General features: G+C 39.6%; 1 protein-coding gene across 3 annotated transcripts in view; it reads right to left on the reverse strand.

Moving 5' to 3' along the window:
• Positions 1-16627, reverse strand: part of ADAMTS9 (ADAM metallopeptidase with thrombospondin type 1 motif 9) — a 175637-nt gene that overhangs the window by 47658 nt on the left and 111352 nt on the right. For 2 of the 3 annotated variants that reach the window (XM_003811598.6, XM_003811597.5), the window contains 2 exons: positions 8058-8225; positions 1281-1454 (listed from right to left, as the gene is read on the reverse strand). In XM_003811598.6, the coding sequence (XP_003811646.2) occupies positions 1281-1454; positions 8058-8225 (342 nt within the window). The remainder of the gene's footprint in view (positions 1-1280; positions 1455-8057; positions 8226-16627) is intronic. The other variant, XM_063602800.1, reaches the window with a different exon arrangement.

Here is a 16627-nt window from a genome sequence, read left to right on the forward strand (position 1 = left end):
TCTGGTGGGAATAAAAAAGTAAAGAAGGAAAACAGGAAAAAGACAGTAGATGGAGAGGGTGAGTTTCCTAAAGAAAAGAAATTACTGCAAACAATGGAAGTGATCCATGAGGAGGCGAGGGAAGAGGAAGACAGGGCTGGGCGGCTGAATCCCAATGGGGTAAAGAATGCAGTTCTAGTATTTCTTAATGGTTTAAGAGAACAAGCTTAGCATGAAGTCTTGCTTCTTCCACTTGCTAGGTGCTAGGTATGTGACACTTGGACAAATGACACAGATTCTGTGATCCTCAGTTTTTTCACCTGCAAAATGGGATGATGATGATAATAATAATGTTCACCTTGTCCGGTGGTTAAAAAGATTAAGGGAAGCAATGAACAAAAAGTACCCAGCACAGTGCCAGGGGTACAGTCTAACTGTTCTCCAAACCATACCCTTTCTTTACGTTCTGAAAAACTCTTCATGGTGGGGAATTTCCTGTCTTATTTTTCATTATCTCTGCACCTCAAGCAGCATGCATTTTGTTTTTTATGCCAACATCAGTGGATATTGTTTTGCTTTCTAATTCTTTCTCCCCCTTTTCTACAGTTTAATCTTCTGTTCTGGAAACAGAGGTTACCTCCTATAAAACCTCCCTGGCCAAACTTTTCCCCATGGACACAATGTTTTCCTTAACCAAACATTAACTTGAAGCCAGGGAAAAAGCAAGGCTTGTCCACTTCTGCACAGACCATCAACGGAGCAGTTTCTTCAGATACCATCCTTTTTTTTTTTTTTTTTAAATGTTAGAAATCTTTCACTAATTAATCAAGGTTTCACATGAATGCCTATCTTCTACCTGACAGCGAAAGTCATAGAAAGAGGAAAAATACAGAGTAGGTTCTACCTAAAGTCTGCCCTGTGGCTATTTAAACAAATACAGAATGACCAAATCTGGAGACACGTATTTAAAATATTCCTTCTATCTCCCCCTCCTTCTGTGAAAGATATCTGAATGCATTCGGCTCACGGCCTGTTAAAGTTTTTTTTTTTTTTTTTTTTTTTGAGGCGGCCAGACTTGGAACACTCAGGAATACAGACAGACGTAGGAATTGCTTAAAAACAAGAAGTTCTCCGACCCTTGTTGGAGCGAACGCGCGAGTCTGACAGTGAACCTTTTGGGAAAGAGCCAGCATTGTAACCGTGCTCGGTGACTTCTCTGGCTTTATAGGGAACAGATGTGAGGATAGCAAGGGGCGCACACGTGAAATGCCTGGCAGGTACCCCTTTGTGGCTCTACTTACTTCTTGCCATTCCTCTGCCCTCCAAGTGTAGAGGGGACACCGTGGGCCTTGGCAGTTGCGTTCCGACTCCGGTCTGGTGTATGGGTTGCACTCGGTCTCTCTGGCTATTTTGTGTGTTCCGATCTGACAGCCCACATGCCTCTGCTGTACGCCTCGGCCACAGGACACAGAGCACTAAGAAGACAGAGAACGTAAGTGGGAGCTTCGGCTCATTTATTTTTGGGGGGGCGGGGGGTGTCGAGGGTCACAGAGGAGGGGAATGCACTCTTAATCCAATGACTTTCATAGCTATCACATCGCTTTCTAATTTGCAATGAAAGGGATCCTAGATCATGTCTTAAACCTGGAAACTCACTGCTTATCTTATCCATGCTGGAGAGTGAGGAAGGTGCTCAAGTTTGGAGGAATCCCTCAAGTTAATGAAATTCTTAGAGGATTGAAGAGGTTGATAAAAATCATTATGAATCATTTAGCACAACCTGGAAATAGTGCTGCCATGAGAAATGGAAACTTGAAATGATTTCCATCCTGGAGGATTTGAGACTCATGAAAACTGGAGAGACAGTGTTGTACAAGAAGAATTTCTTGGCAGATTAAAAATATAACCCAAGGAGAAGTAAACCACTGAAGATTTTAGGACCTTATAAGTAGAATTATTTTCTCCAGTCTCTTCCTTTTCTTGCTCCTACTCATGGAGATAAGGCGATATTTTTTTAACCACAGAATTCACTAAAGAATTTGTGTCTATTTACAACCTCAGATGAATATATGAAGAATAAAAGCTGACAGGAAAAACCATTTCCTCGGGCTTAATGTTTTCAGCCCTTGAAAAATATTGTTAATCATGTTGAAACATTTTGTTGACCAACTTGCAAAACACCATATTAAATCTGCAATTAACTTTCCTCTAAATTAATTTTTTAATGGTTTCCTCATTGCTGGGTTTCATAATCTCACTTATGGCCAGGCCAAGAATTATTGTCTTGATTAAGGTTTTGACAGCCAGAAACTAAAGGCAACATTTGGAAAGAATGGCATATTATTACACTTAGCTATTAAAAATTATTTCCAAATTTTTGTTATAGCTCAGCCTCCATTTTTTAGTCTGGTGTTGAGAAAATAAGCTTAACATACATTAAAGCCATATTCCTAAGAGGAAGTCTTCTTAAATAATAGAATCATGACCTTTCAAACTTGAAAAAATTATTTTCCAATTAACCTGTAGCAACATTCAACTTTATTTGAGGCTATTAATGGAAATTTACTATCAAGAATCACACCCAAATGTATTCTGCTGAATGGTAATTTTCTCTCCATTTCAGATTTTAAGAAAACAGGTAACAATATTTAGAAGGTAACTTGAGAAATCATACTGTTTCAGATAAATCTATGCCAGAGAGGAGAACCATATATTCACATCAAAGCTAGCTGAACAGAAGAAAATATTTTGGATCAACATAGCTACTATTGTTTGGGTTCAATTGTATTAATTGGATTGAATGAGTTTGTGACCCAAAAGAAACCAGACTTTTAAAGTCATTATGTCCTGGGTGTAATGGGAGGATTCCTGAACACAAGTGATGACCCTATCTATAGAGAATGGCCATTTAATGCTCATTAGAGCTACATGAATAATATTTCCCATTGATTACACTGGAAAAGAAAGTACTGTAACATGGTAGGGTTACCCCATAAATGACGGACATGTTCAAACACTATCATCATCAATAAACAACAACCAAAAAGTCTTTTGACTATTTCAATTTGGGGTCTTGAATATAAAAGAGCACGTTTCTGGAACAATATATCCAAATACAAATACAGAAAGAATATTGTAAACAAATTTGAGTTTGGTATAGGGCTCAACTATATGCAGAATCTCATAATGTTTTAATAACCTAAAGAAAAATGAAAACATACTTAAAGACTTTTAGAATGTATAAGACTATTCAGGCTACTAAATAAATGAAACCTCTTTTTGAAGCTATTGTAATTGAAAAAATTACTTATGGTTCAACGAAGGCACGGTACTAAGAGCCATAAGTATCCAACATTTAAAAAATCACTTCCTACAATGTTTGATAATTTTTCACAAGACAAATTAAGACACAGGAAGGTTCAATTATACAATATGTCATTCTGGCTTCTGATTTTCATGATGCAAAGCCAGCTTTGAAATACCACATTCAAAAGTTTCTACATGACTTAAGTGCTCACAGCAAGGTACAAGCCTGCCTTTCTGAACAATGCATTCACAGTAATCTTTGCTCAAAATGAGGTCCACTCCATCGGAGTTAGTTTTCTGTGTTGAACTTTTCTTCCTGTGCTATCTCAAGGGAGGCAACAGTTTGCATAGAGAGCCAGCCAGGCTTGCTTGGAATTCTGAGAGATTTGTGCAGGCACCCCATGAATAAAACAGCAGCAGAAAGACCTCTGTGTGACCCTGGAGGCAGTGATGGTGGTGGTATGTGTATGTGTGTGTAAATCCAAGTTTTCTTGTTCTGTTCAGTACACCTTTTAGTTCGTTTGCAGATGAAAACATCTGAATGGCCTCTATTAATGTGCTCCCCCCACAGCCATCATCCCACCACCACAGTCTATTCGTGCAGGTTTCAAAGTAGATGTTTTTCATTCTGAACTCCTGAGCTGGGAGCTATGTTTCATCTCTCTCTACTCCCCACTGTGCAATGCTAGTATGCAGAACTCACCAACTTAAAAGGGGAACTTGATGCTTATTTCCATAGAGAGAAAGAATCTCCACTGAACTTTTGATGTTTAGGGAATCATAATATATACTTGAAAACCTAGAAATAGTTTTATATACTTTCTTCCAGGATTACTGCTGAAATTATGGTGATGACATTAAAGCAGCGATTAGTTTGAAAAACAACCATATAAACCAACTTTTATAAGTAACAATAATAACAATAATAACAAACTTTTACTAAACACTTACTATATGCTAGGGTTTCTATACTAGCATACAGTATATGCTAGTATACTGAGGTTTCTCAATTAAATAATTCTTTTTTTTGTTGGGGGGGAGGGTTGTCGTGTGCATTGTAGAAAGTTTAGCAGCATCCCTGGTTTGTAACTACCAGATGCTAGTTCCCCCTTATTCCCCCCCAAGTTGTGACAAAACTGTCTCTAGACATTCCCAAATGTCCCATGGGGTACAAAATCACCCCCAGTTGAAAGCTTAGCTCTAGGCTAAGCATTTTACATAAAATACCTCTGATACTTCCCAATAAACCTTTTAGGCAGATACTTCATCAATAAATAAAAAAACAGAGATAATCACCCTAACTCAAGCAAAAACAAAACCAAAAACACAAAGTAAAATTTGTCTTAGACAAAGTAGCATAGCTACTGCGAATGTGCATTTGTGATCCCAGTTTTTAAATTGGTGCTAATATGATGCAGTCTTTTGGAGCAGGTCAGTGAGGGTGTGGGTGAGAGGCCTGTCTTCAAACAATTCAATACCAATGCTCATGCTTCAAATACAAACAAAATAAATGGAAAGCACAAAATACTAAAGCAACTCTAGTTCTCCTCACTGACCATATGCATATGGCTTCCTTAATTTCTCAAAGAACACAAGCCACACATTTGCCACATTTCTCCATTAAACACTTAAAGGACACTTCAGAATGACACCACAATACAGCTGCTCTAATTATAATTATAAGAAAAGTCTTAATCAAGAATGGATGGTAGATTCCATTTCAGCATTAGCACTGGAGATCTTTTAAAAATTGATGCTTATTTCATTGAATGTAAGACAACACTGATTGCAAAACACACCATTATATTTTGTAGCACTAAGAAAGACAACAAGGGCTGTTAAGGAAATCATGACATTCCATAGTTTGTGAAGCCCATCCTGACCACAAAGGTGTTGAACTGTGAAGAAGACCTGCATCTCAGAACTGATGAATGACTTGATTGCATGAATTCATGATTGATTAATGCATTGGTGTGTTACCTTCATTCTAATCTGATAATTTATTCTTTTTATTTTTGATCTTTATTTTAAAAACTCTATAGTGATAGGATAAGTTAAAAAAGTTTTACTGTGAAACGCTTTTTGTATCATGGGAATATTGAGTCTTCACATTTGTCAGTCTGAATCAAGAACTTGATGCTAATTTTTGTCGTAAAAGTTCATAGGCATTCCTTAGCTCTTGATTAAAAATATCTAAACAAATGAAATGTAATCTTTTCGGAGACAGAAAAACCCTTTAAGGCTTCAGTAAGGATAATTCCACCCCTCCTTCAAGAAAAGCTGATTTTCTTTACAAATTCAAGATTTCAGAAGACACAGAAGTGAAATATTCCACTTTAAATCTCAAAACATCAATACTAGCAGAGAGACTGTAAAGATTAGCATGGCTATTGTAGTTTCTATCCGAATATTCTATATATCATATTATCATCAGACCTTTCGATGTGATGAGAAATTAAACCAATTATTTTTCCTACCTTGAAGACAGGATGACTAGGCTGTAACTACCAGCAGAAAACAGAAAGACCAGATATAAAATCTTCTAAATATTGCTGCAAGTGGACAATCATTACTCTTGCTTACTATCACAGTCTTAGGGATATTCTTGTTTACCACTGGATCATTAGGAAGCCAATAATCTTTAATCATGCAGACCGTCTTTCTCCATTAACCACTGGGTCTGATTATTTTCAGGTACACTTCTAAATTGCCCAAATTGAATTTTACCCATGCGGTACTTTGTCTTGCCTGCTTTTATTATTTATTTCTACAAATCAAATCAGGACATTATAAGGCTGGCCACAGACCATTATATAACTGTGTTTACTTGCATTTTCTACAAAGGTGACTTGACTTTTCCGAGCAATCATTTTGAACAGGTGCAGTTTATTCTGGGGAGGCATTCTGATAATCCTATTACCTTATGTTGGCAAAAACCCCCAGGGTTTAAACCTAATCATTTCAGCTTTGTAAGCAATTTTAGGCTTCCCATCAAGATCACATGATGCTGGATTAAAACTCACTCTGTGTTTACCAATAAAGAGCAAAAGATTCTTTTAATTATCCTTTGTGAATATTGGCTTTTAACATGAGCATCATTTACATGCTCTGAACTTAATATTCAGAGGTAAATAAAACAGACAAGTAGAGGCCAAGGAACATAAAAAAAAAGTAACAGATCATGAAAGTCCACAAGAGACAAGCTAATTAGCGTGGTATCTTAAATAATGCTAGCTGCAGGCTTTTACATGAATCGAATAGCTCCAAAAAATAAAAGGGATGGAAGTTAACAGATGACAAGGATCACTTAGAAAAACATTAAGAAGGATGACTGGTATGAAATATTGCCTTGAATATGCTCCCCGAAGGAAGGCAAAGGAGGAACTAGCTCTGGCTGGGTATAGATTTTTTTTTTTATTGTTAAATTAAAACAAACAAAACCCCCATGTTTCATTATGATAAAGGCCTTGAGAGGGATGAGGCCACTGCCCTGCGGAATGATGACTGGAGGATATGGAGGGCAGTGATGCCAGATCAGGGCATTGAAAATACATTCAGGTTTCTGAAGGAATTTTCCATTAGTCATATTGAAATGGAGGATTCTCGAATCCTCCCCACATTAATGTACGCTATGACCAAAGCTGCTTTGGGGCCTTAAGAATCAAGATTCTAGGCTCTGGAAGAATCCATGCTAGAGCCCGCCAACCTTGAACCTAGATTCCCATCGATTATCTGGAGTCATCTAAATGATTCTCCACTGCATGGAAGCACTGGAAATACAGTAAAACTTCATTGATTCAGATCAGTGGAGAGAAGGAGCAGCATTAAATACAGAATGTTTTAAAAGAAATTGAGCCTTATTACTTTTAAATTAGCACCTTCAACCAAACTAAGAAAATGTGCAAGTGTGGAGTTACCAGATCTACTCTAAGGATTTGATATGAATGGCTTTAGTTCACATATCCAGTGTTTATAGATTAAACAGAAGCTTCTAAGGTTCCTGTTTCAAGTTCAACAGGGAAACTCACACCCAGTTCCTGACTAGCCTATGAAATGTTTAGAATTAGTGGAGTCTAACTGTAATCAGTGTCTTGGGTACTCACATCCTTCTCCATCCCATACACACATCACACTTGTCCAAACAAAATATTACTCTTGAGAGCCTACTAGATTGAAGACCCCTGCAAAGCACTGGGCATTTATGATTGCATTAAATCGTCATAAGAGCCATGTGTAGTAGGCTCAGGAAAATTAAATTACCCAAGGTCATATAGCTAGAAAATAGCAGAGAACTCTCTCTTCTGTCCTTCACCTTTTGTAAGCAAGCAAACGGGCAGAGGTATTTTCTAGTACTTTCGTCAATAGCCCTTTCTTCAAGAACCTCCAAGATAAACTGAGACTCAATTTCTGCCAGGTGACCACAGTCAGCTTCAGTGCAGTCTGAGTTAGTAGTTTTCTACGTGGTGATAATGAAATGCCATCAGTGAAGTATTGAGGGGCTGATCTGTGCTCCATCTGATCCCTATTTCCACTTAGCATTCACCCTCACAGCCACCCCTAATTATAGGTATTATCCAAAGCTCCAGAGGCTGGAGCCCAATGTCACACAGCTAGTAACTATCCTGACTATCTAGGTAATGATTCTCCCCTCCCAGTCCCCGAGCTCCCCTCGGTAAAACCAAAACCGTGCATAGAAACACAAGTGAACACACTGGGGTCAGCCACGTGGCCAAACGTAAGGAAGCAGTCAGTAGAGGAGAAGCATTGCTCACCTGACTCCAAGCGCCAGCTTTCCATTTGGGGCATCTTCCTCCTCGGCACTTTCTGTGCCCATGTGGCTTAGCCAGGTGCTTACAGTAATCACTTTCTAAATGGCTTCCATCTTTTGCCATGCAGTAAACATTTCGTTGTTTATGCCCTCGACCACAAGAGACAGAACACTGCAATATAAAGCAATGGCAAGGTTGTTGTTGTTTTTTAATCACACGGAGTTTGAGAAAAAACCTGTGTCTTGAGATGATAAGACAATGCCTAACAAGAGTTACCATTCCCCTCTTTTACAGCGCCAGTTTGGATAATATCTCAAGGCTTAATAGGGAAGGAAGGTGGCATTGAAAAAAAAAAATGTCCACAGCATTACAGCAGCAATCCTGTGTGGCATTTTTGGCTCACTCAAGACTGTGGGTAAATCCTGAGAATTGGAGCCAAAAATAAAGCTCATGAACCTGAAATTACCATGAAATTCTGATTTTAAGAAGTCCTACTATGAAATAGTGATATATTTCTTCAACAAAATGCCTTGTGATTCACTGACTGGGATAAAGGTGCATTTCCAAAATACAACTATGTTCAATTTCTTAATTAAATGATTTAAGAATAAAACTCTACAACCATTTTCCAGAGGATAAGCTCTCATTTTCCCAGTCCATTGGGAAGAGGTGAAAAAGGCACGTTAGAAACTGAAAGGTAAGCTAGCAGGTAAGTCTGTGCCAATTTTGGGAGGGAGGCATTACCTTTCAACTTTGATCTGCAGATTCACTGGACTGTTTTAAATGTGACCTTGTCTGACCACATCTGAGAAACTTGACTTTGATTTCAGATTAGGTTTCTCAGAAAGGTTTAGGAATCAAAGTGCCCATGGAGTCGGGACAAAAATTTGATATGACAGCTTCTTGTAAAACAGGCAAGAGGCTGGCCCCAGTGAGTGTGCTGAGATATGCAATGTCCATTGCCTCATTAGTGATTACAGAAGTCATTACCACTCAGATCATAAGCTGCTGGCTCAGGTTTTCAAGACACATTATTTCCCAATATAATGGTCTTGCTTTTTAGAGGGAAATGAATTTAAGAATGAAGAACAAAATGTGAAAACGCAATGAAAACAGATTTCAAGTGTCATTTCCTTCTATTCAATATTTCTTATTTCCCCCACTAACTTTGTGATTTTGTTAAATTACCAACATGCCCTTTTATGCCTAGTAAATAGCACCATGTGAAACATGTAACTCATGAAACATATTAACTCAACCACTATTACCAAGCATGCTCACAGTTATCCATTCGTAAATGTACCAGACATGTTTTTCTAGTAAACACAAACCACTATAAAAAGTTCAATAGTTGCTCATAGAGAAATGTGAAGTACGTATATTAATACATTTGGCTTTAATTTTTTTTAACTTTAGGAGGTGAAAATATTGCTGTTTTCATTTGAGCTCTAATCTTATGAATATTATGATTTGGAGTAGTCATTCTGAAAATCTTAATGGAGTATACAGGATGGAAGGAAGCCATCCAACTTGAAATATCTATACCAAAACAAAAATATTCATCATTCAACCTATAGTGTTTGATCTATATAAAGACTTTGCGATATAATTCTAGAAGGCTTTTAGAATGAAGTTCCTAGAAGTATCTCCACAAATCTCTAAAAGTGTGCTGATGACTTGCACACAGATAATCCCTATCAATAGTGACCAATTTTAATATTTTAAAACGTTTCTCTGAAAAGAAAATAATATAAGGGTTCAATTAGATTTGGAATGAATTCATTTATTTATTCGACAAACATTTATAGAGCACCTACAATGTTCCAGAAATTATGCAAAATACTAGAAATGTAGCGATAAACAAAATTGACAAGTCTCTGTCTTCATGGAGCTTACAGACCAGTGAGGGAAGCTGACATTAATTAAGTGATGACAAAAATAAATATATGATTATTCATTGAGATAAGTACTAGGAAACAAACAGGCTGGAATGGTTGGAAGAGGGCTCACTGAGGTACTTCCTGGGGTCAGGCAGCAAAGCTATGAGCTACAATTATGAGTTTGGATTTTATTCTGCACAAGATGAAAAATCACTGAAGAGTTTCAAGTCAGAGTAAGACATGGTCTAATTTTTGTTTCAAAACATTTACTTTGCCTGAGTAGATCCCAAGTGGGAATACAGTGTGAGTGGAAATGAGAAAGTCACTCAGGAATGCTTAGGTAGGGGAAGTTGGGAGGCTGAGGCAGGAGAATGGTGTGAACCCGGGAGGCAGAGCTTGCAGTGAGCCGAGATAGCGCCACTGTACTCCAGCCTGGGCGAAAGAGCAAGACTCTGTCTCAAAAAAAAAAAAAAAAAAAAAAGATGTATTTTTTTGAAGTAGAAATGATGGATCCACTCTAGGGTGGAGAGGAAAGGGCAGTATCAGGGATAACTTTCAGGTTTCTGGTTTGGGCAATTGGGTAGATAGTGATAACACTTACAGAGATGGGGAAAACTGGGAGATACAGCATTGGGAGTCAAAGATATATTTATTTCTAGGAAATGAGTTGAACTTAAAGGATATAGAATCATGGGTGGTAAAATTTGCTTGACTAGGGTGAAGAAACATAGTTGTGTCAGAGTAATCAAATGAACATGGGTGACCTTAACACAAGTCTATCTGTAGGGACAGTCATTTCAATATACAAATAGTCCAAACAAGCTGTCTCTTAATATATAAGGGAAAAGAGAGTTGTTAGAAATAGTAATTTAGTAATCTACTGTGGTCATCAGAAGTTACAGCCTAAAAGTGGGCAACAATCTGTAGAGGAAGAATTGGAAAAGGTACAACTCTCTCACATTTATGAGCCAGGCACTGCCCTAAGACTTTATACGCATCATCTAATTTAATCATCCCAATAACCCAGTGAAACTCAGTAATAGAGATAGGTACTATTAGTGGAGACAATTGGTGTTTTCAGAATGGCATAACCACAGTGCTTTATATAGTGCTTCCCACATGACTTCAACACAAATGAATACATTTCTGTTGGAAACAATAACAGCACAATGAAAAATAGTTAAATTATCACCAACCTCACTGATAAAAATTCATCTGAGGTATAATTGACATCTATTGCTAATGGAATGAAGATGGATGAAGTAGCTTCTAAATACAATGCCTTATCTTTTCACTATCTGGACTAGCTGCAACCTACCCATTCCAGGGTTTTGTTTTTGTTTTTAAATTTGGGGACTTGACTGGAATTGACTTGGAAAAAACAATGCAGCACTTGCCATACATATTATCTGCCTAATATTGTTAAGATCTAAAGGCAATTAGGAAATTCTCAAGGTATCTAATCTGATAGCAAATACTCTTTTTTTAATGCTTTCTAACTTACCAATGAAGAAAAGCAGCTGCTCGTGGAAATGTTCAAATCTAACAGGTTTATTAATGGGCCTACTATGACCTGACAGAGGGGCTATCATTTTGATAATCAAATAAACACAAGTTTCAGCTCTTACATTCTGAGGGAAATTTCCATCAGATCATTTCCAGTCCTTTCTCAGGCACTGACTTTTACATCACCATGTGTCACCGAGACATAATCGTTAAATTTAGTGTGTCATCTAGTACGTGCTATTTATTGGTTACACATCTGATAGTTCTTGCTCTAGGGAATATTTAATTCCTCAAATTCACAGCCAAAAAGCCTCCTACTTTGCCAATAGGACTCTGACTTTTTTTTCTTGGGAAACAACCCAACTTTGTGTAACAGAATGATTTTCCTCCCAACTTTAAGCAAGACTCCCAGACAATGTAATCTCTGTTTGTTACTTAGCAGCACCAAGGTCAGCATCCCAAGTGCCTGGGTATTCAGGCTTTTGTTTCTGTTGGGTGGCTTGAAGGGGATGTTGAAATGTGGTGTTTTGTTCAGAGATTGTGTTAACACTTTTCACTAATTAAGGTCTAAGAGCTTGAAATCCTTGCATTTCAATTCATCTGGTGGAAAGGAAACTCAAGACATGGGCCGTCTGTTCTTAACCTCTATCGAGGGCTCTCCCTCAAGAAGTAGCACTGGATATGGTGCAGACGAATTTGGGTTTGGTGTGCTGTCTCTGGTTTTAGGGATGCCCCACATTGGTCCTTTCACTTATACCGAGGAACGTGGTTTCCTAGTTATTGAGAAGCCAGAAAACAGCCCTGGTGTGTCTGCCTGAATGAGAAGGGCTGGAGAACTAAAGAGAATGGGATCCCTGGGGTTGCTGAGGCTGCCAAGGACCTGGACATCCAAAACAAGATGGATTTCTTCACAGAGTTGCTAAAGATACCATAAGGAACCAAGAAGGAATAAGAAGGGGAAGGTAGAGGTCAGAGATGTACACAGGATCTGGCCAGAAAGAGGCTTCTGGGTGGGGCTGGAAGATGCAGGGGCTTAGAAAAAGCAGGGGCGGCCGGGTGCGGTGGCTCACGCCTGTAATCCCAGCACTTTGGGAGGCCGAGGCGGGCGGATCACAAGGTCAAGAGATCAGGACCATTCTAGCCAACATGGTGAAACCCCATCTCTACTAAAAATACAAAAATTACTTGGGCATGGTGGCATGCACCTGTAGTTCCAGCTACTCAGGAGGCTGAGGAAGGAGAATCGCTTGAACCTGGGAGGTGGAGGTTGCAGTGAGCCAAGATCCTCCACTGCACTCCAGCCTGGCAACAGAGTGAGTGAGACTCCATCTCAAAAAAAAAAAAAAAAAAAAAAAAAAAAAGGAAAAAGAAAAAAGAAAAGGCAGGGGCTTAGAAAAAGCACTAGAAGGGGACTGAATGAGGACCAGGAATGCCTGAGTTATAGCAGATGCCTGCTATGCAAGGACTAATGCATGGGCCAGGGGGACAGCCCTAGCACAGTGTCTGGGCACAGTTCTATGTATCTAGGTGATTCCCATCCCCAAGCGGTCTGGATTGAAGAGATTCTCTATACATGAAATATGAAATGGGGGTGCTGACCAACTAGTCCATATTTCCAACCATAGGACTGGCTGACAGCAGGTGAGAAATAACAAGCACTGAAAGGCCAAGAGAAATGTCATATATGAGAACCTATTACCAAGTTGTCAAGGCTCTTCTGATCTAAGGATTTTTGACAACAGATGGCTAACCATCACTCAGATAGGTGTTTTGAGACAGGAGACTGAAGGAATTACTATTCAAGGCCTTTCCCTTGTGAGTCTACAGACTATGAAAATAACATCTAAATCACTTCATTTAAAAAATAATCAGTTGTATCTTTTCATACAACAACAAACTCTTCTTGATTCCACTCTCCTTTTAACTTTAACAAAACATAAAATCACAGCTCATCTGGAAAGTATGTCATCAGAAAGGATGCAACGCATATGCCCAAGGTTCAGGACTGCCTTTGCCAATGACAGTGACAAATGAAGTGAATACTGCATAAGCGTCACACTGTTAGGGGAGGCAAAGGAGATGCCAGCCTGTACCTACTGTTCCACTGAAGAAAGACCATAAACACAAGGATATAGATTTAGTGATCAAAGTTTCAAACATTGCTCAGTGGAAGGCCTGGAAAACCATGTGGGGCTTACCACATGGAAAAAAGATAGTAGCTGCAACTCATACATGTTTACTTGCTGCTTTCCACACTGTAGTCAGTCAGCAAATATTTATGGAAATGAATGAACATATGAAAACTATAGCCATCACAGAGGTGTACTATAAACCAATGTCATGTTTTTGTAAAGGCCGGAATGAAAGAACCACCTGGAATCCGACTCATGGTGCTAATGCTGAACTCATTTGGCACAAGTTATTTAGATTCTAAAAGGCCACCCCAAGAGCACTCTCTTTCAGTTTGAGCAGAACTCCTGAAAATCATACTAGCTACCTTTCATTGTGTTCTTATTATGAGCAGGATATTGGGATAAAGAACACTGGTTTCTCTCATTTAATTCCAACAGCAGTCTGGTGGCTCAGGAGCTATTAGGATTTTTTTTGTATTGATAAGGAGATTGAGGGTCAAAGAGGTGACGTCACTTGCCCAGGGTCATAGCATCAGGAAGCAGGAGAGTTAGGCTTTACATACAGCATGGCTGGTCACTCTGGCTCATGACTTTAATCCCAGAATTTTGGGAGGCAGAGGTGGGAGGATCACTTGAACCCAGGAGTTAGAGACCGGCCTGGGCAACATGACAAGACCCCATCTCTACAAAAAAAAAAAAAAAAAAAGGAAAAGAAAAATTAGCTGGGCATGGTGATGCACAGCTGTTGTTCCAACTGCTTGGGCAACTGAGTTAGGAGCATTGATTGAGCCTAGGGGTTTGGGGTTAGTGAGCTATGACTGTGCTCCTGCACTCCAGCCTGGTTGACAGGGCAAGACACACACACACACCACCCCCCTCCCCACACACACACCCCAACCACTTTAATCCTTAAGCTACACTGGAAAAATGGCCTGGTTAAGACAACCAGTTGCTCACCTCTACTTACCCATGGCAACAACAGAAAGCAAGGACCTCAGGAAATGTCTCTTAAGACTTTTAGAGTTGCCTGATTCCTCAGTCTCCCACGAAGAGAGTAGCTACGCAATGTTAATAGCTCTGACTTTAATGCCTTTTCTCACAACACCTTTAGTGCCTGTGAAGAAAGACACTACAAAAAGCAAACATACAATCCCATAAATAAAGGGCCACATTTCCCCTTGACTGAAGCTACCCTACTTTTCTCTTGGACATTTTTCAGGGTTTATTAACTCGTTGAGGCCTGTCAGATGCCACATAGTAAATTACTATTTCCATTGACGGGTGAATGCTCTTTACATGGTCAAGAAGGGAAGGCTGCAGGTTGTAAATTTTGGCCCCCTGGCAATTCACCAAGGAAAAATCTCTTGAATGCTCAATCTGCAGGGCATCTCAAAGATTATTCTGTCCATCTATTTATTTTACAAATTCAAGACTAGAGAAAAGGAGAGATGTTGTGCCCAAGGTCACACAACAGGGAAGGAGAAAATGCAGGCTGAAGAAGCTTCTGGCCCTAGCACAGAATGCTATTTGGCTCCAGTCGCAATGGGGGCCTGGGGCTAGGTTATGGTGTTGTTCAAAAACCACAGCTAACCACGCACTCTGATTCTTTCTCACCCCCAAGCAAGAGTGTAACAACCTCTTGTTCCAAAGCACCAGCGAAGAGCAAATTCCAAGGGGTGCTTGGGTGCTGCCAACACAGGAAATGGCAGCTGGGGTGGTGGGGAGGGTGCTTGTCTTCATTTTGCTCTAAAATGTTGCAAAGGTTTGAGAGTCAGACAGGCCTGGGCTGGAATCCTACCCTACCTGTCATTTTACCAAGGTGCCACTAGGGGCAAGTGACTTCACCTCTCTCAGCTCAGATTTGTTCTCTGTAAGATGGGAGAATAGTAGTATCTGTACCCAATATCACTGTGTTACAATTAAATGAGACAATGCATGCAAAGCTCTTTGTGTTTCAGCCAGACAGCATACAAATGGTACATTTTTTTTGCATCATTACTACTATTATTTCTATTCAGTGGACCCTTTTAGAATATCTCTTAACACGAAGTTTAAAAGGTGAGTTTAAAAAAATTTTGTGAACTAATGGAGTCTAACATTCTAACAGAGGCATTGATAGGTAAAGGTAGGACTTTGGCAAGATCTCATCCCTGTGAATGGGCAAAGTGCTTTTCTTTCCAAAGGTCCCAGAGAAATCAATCCACAGAGCAGTTATATACGTTGAAGATTCCTTCTGTAGTGCCCTTTTCTCTCTTAGAGACTATTACTTACCAGTATTGTCTCTTCTCACCAGAGTAATGAGAGGAAAGATGCTATATCTGAATGCCACATCCCTTTTCTACTCCATCATTCCCTGCTTACACTTAGGTTTTCTCAAGAACTCCTGCGTTTCTCCCTTGTCTTTTGTTATGCCATTTCTTTAAATGTCCTGAGCCACAGAAGCAGTGTCAATGATAACCATTACAGAATCCACAGTCACTCACTTCCCTGCCACGCCCTGCTCTGCTGTGAGAGTTGTCACAGTCCTTTGTCAAAAAACATATCTCCTTATTGGCAATGAACTCACTTAGGGGAGGTTTTACAGGCTTCTCACAAAACAAGAATGGCTCTGAACAGTGACAGCGACAACCAAAATATTGAGGAAAAATGGAGAGAAAGCTTTACCAGGAAACAAGGGCTGTGACTTCAGGGCGTAAAGCCAGTGTTGACAAGGCCTGCCTGATGGCTGTTTATGTCTGGGACCACCCTGGCACTTATTACCATGAAAAGGAGCTGACAGCGCCTGAGATTGGCAGGGAACACCAAGGAAGAAAGCGGATGTGGGAGTCACGGTCATCCCAGCCGGATGGGGCATTAGGCCATCCTCCCATCCCCACTGCCCCCCAACACTCCAGCCTTTGCAATGCTACAAAGGTCTAAGAAAAGGAACCAAGATTCACATGTCAACTCTTGGAGCACAGTCGAAGGCTGCTGTCAATATGAGAACCAAGTAGGTGGCCCTGCATATGCTTAGTAAAGGAGATGGCAGGGCCAGGCAAATAAAGGGAGACAACGA

Source organism: Pan paniscus, chromosome 2 (genome assembly GCF_029289425.2).
Source record: "Pan paniscus chromosome 2, NHGRI_mPanPan1-v2.0_pri, whole genome shotgun sequence".
NCBI classification, from domain to species: Eukaryota; Metazoa; Chordata; class Mammalia; order Primates; family Hominidae; genus Pan; species Pan paniscus.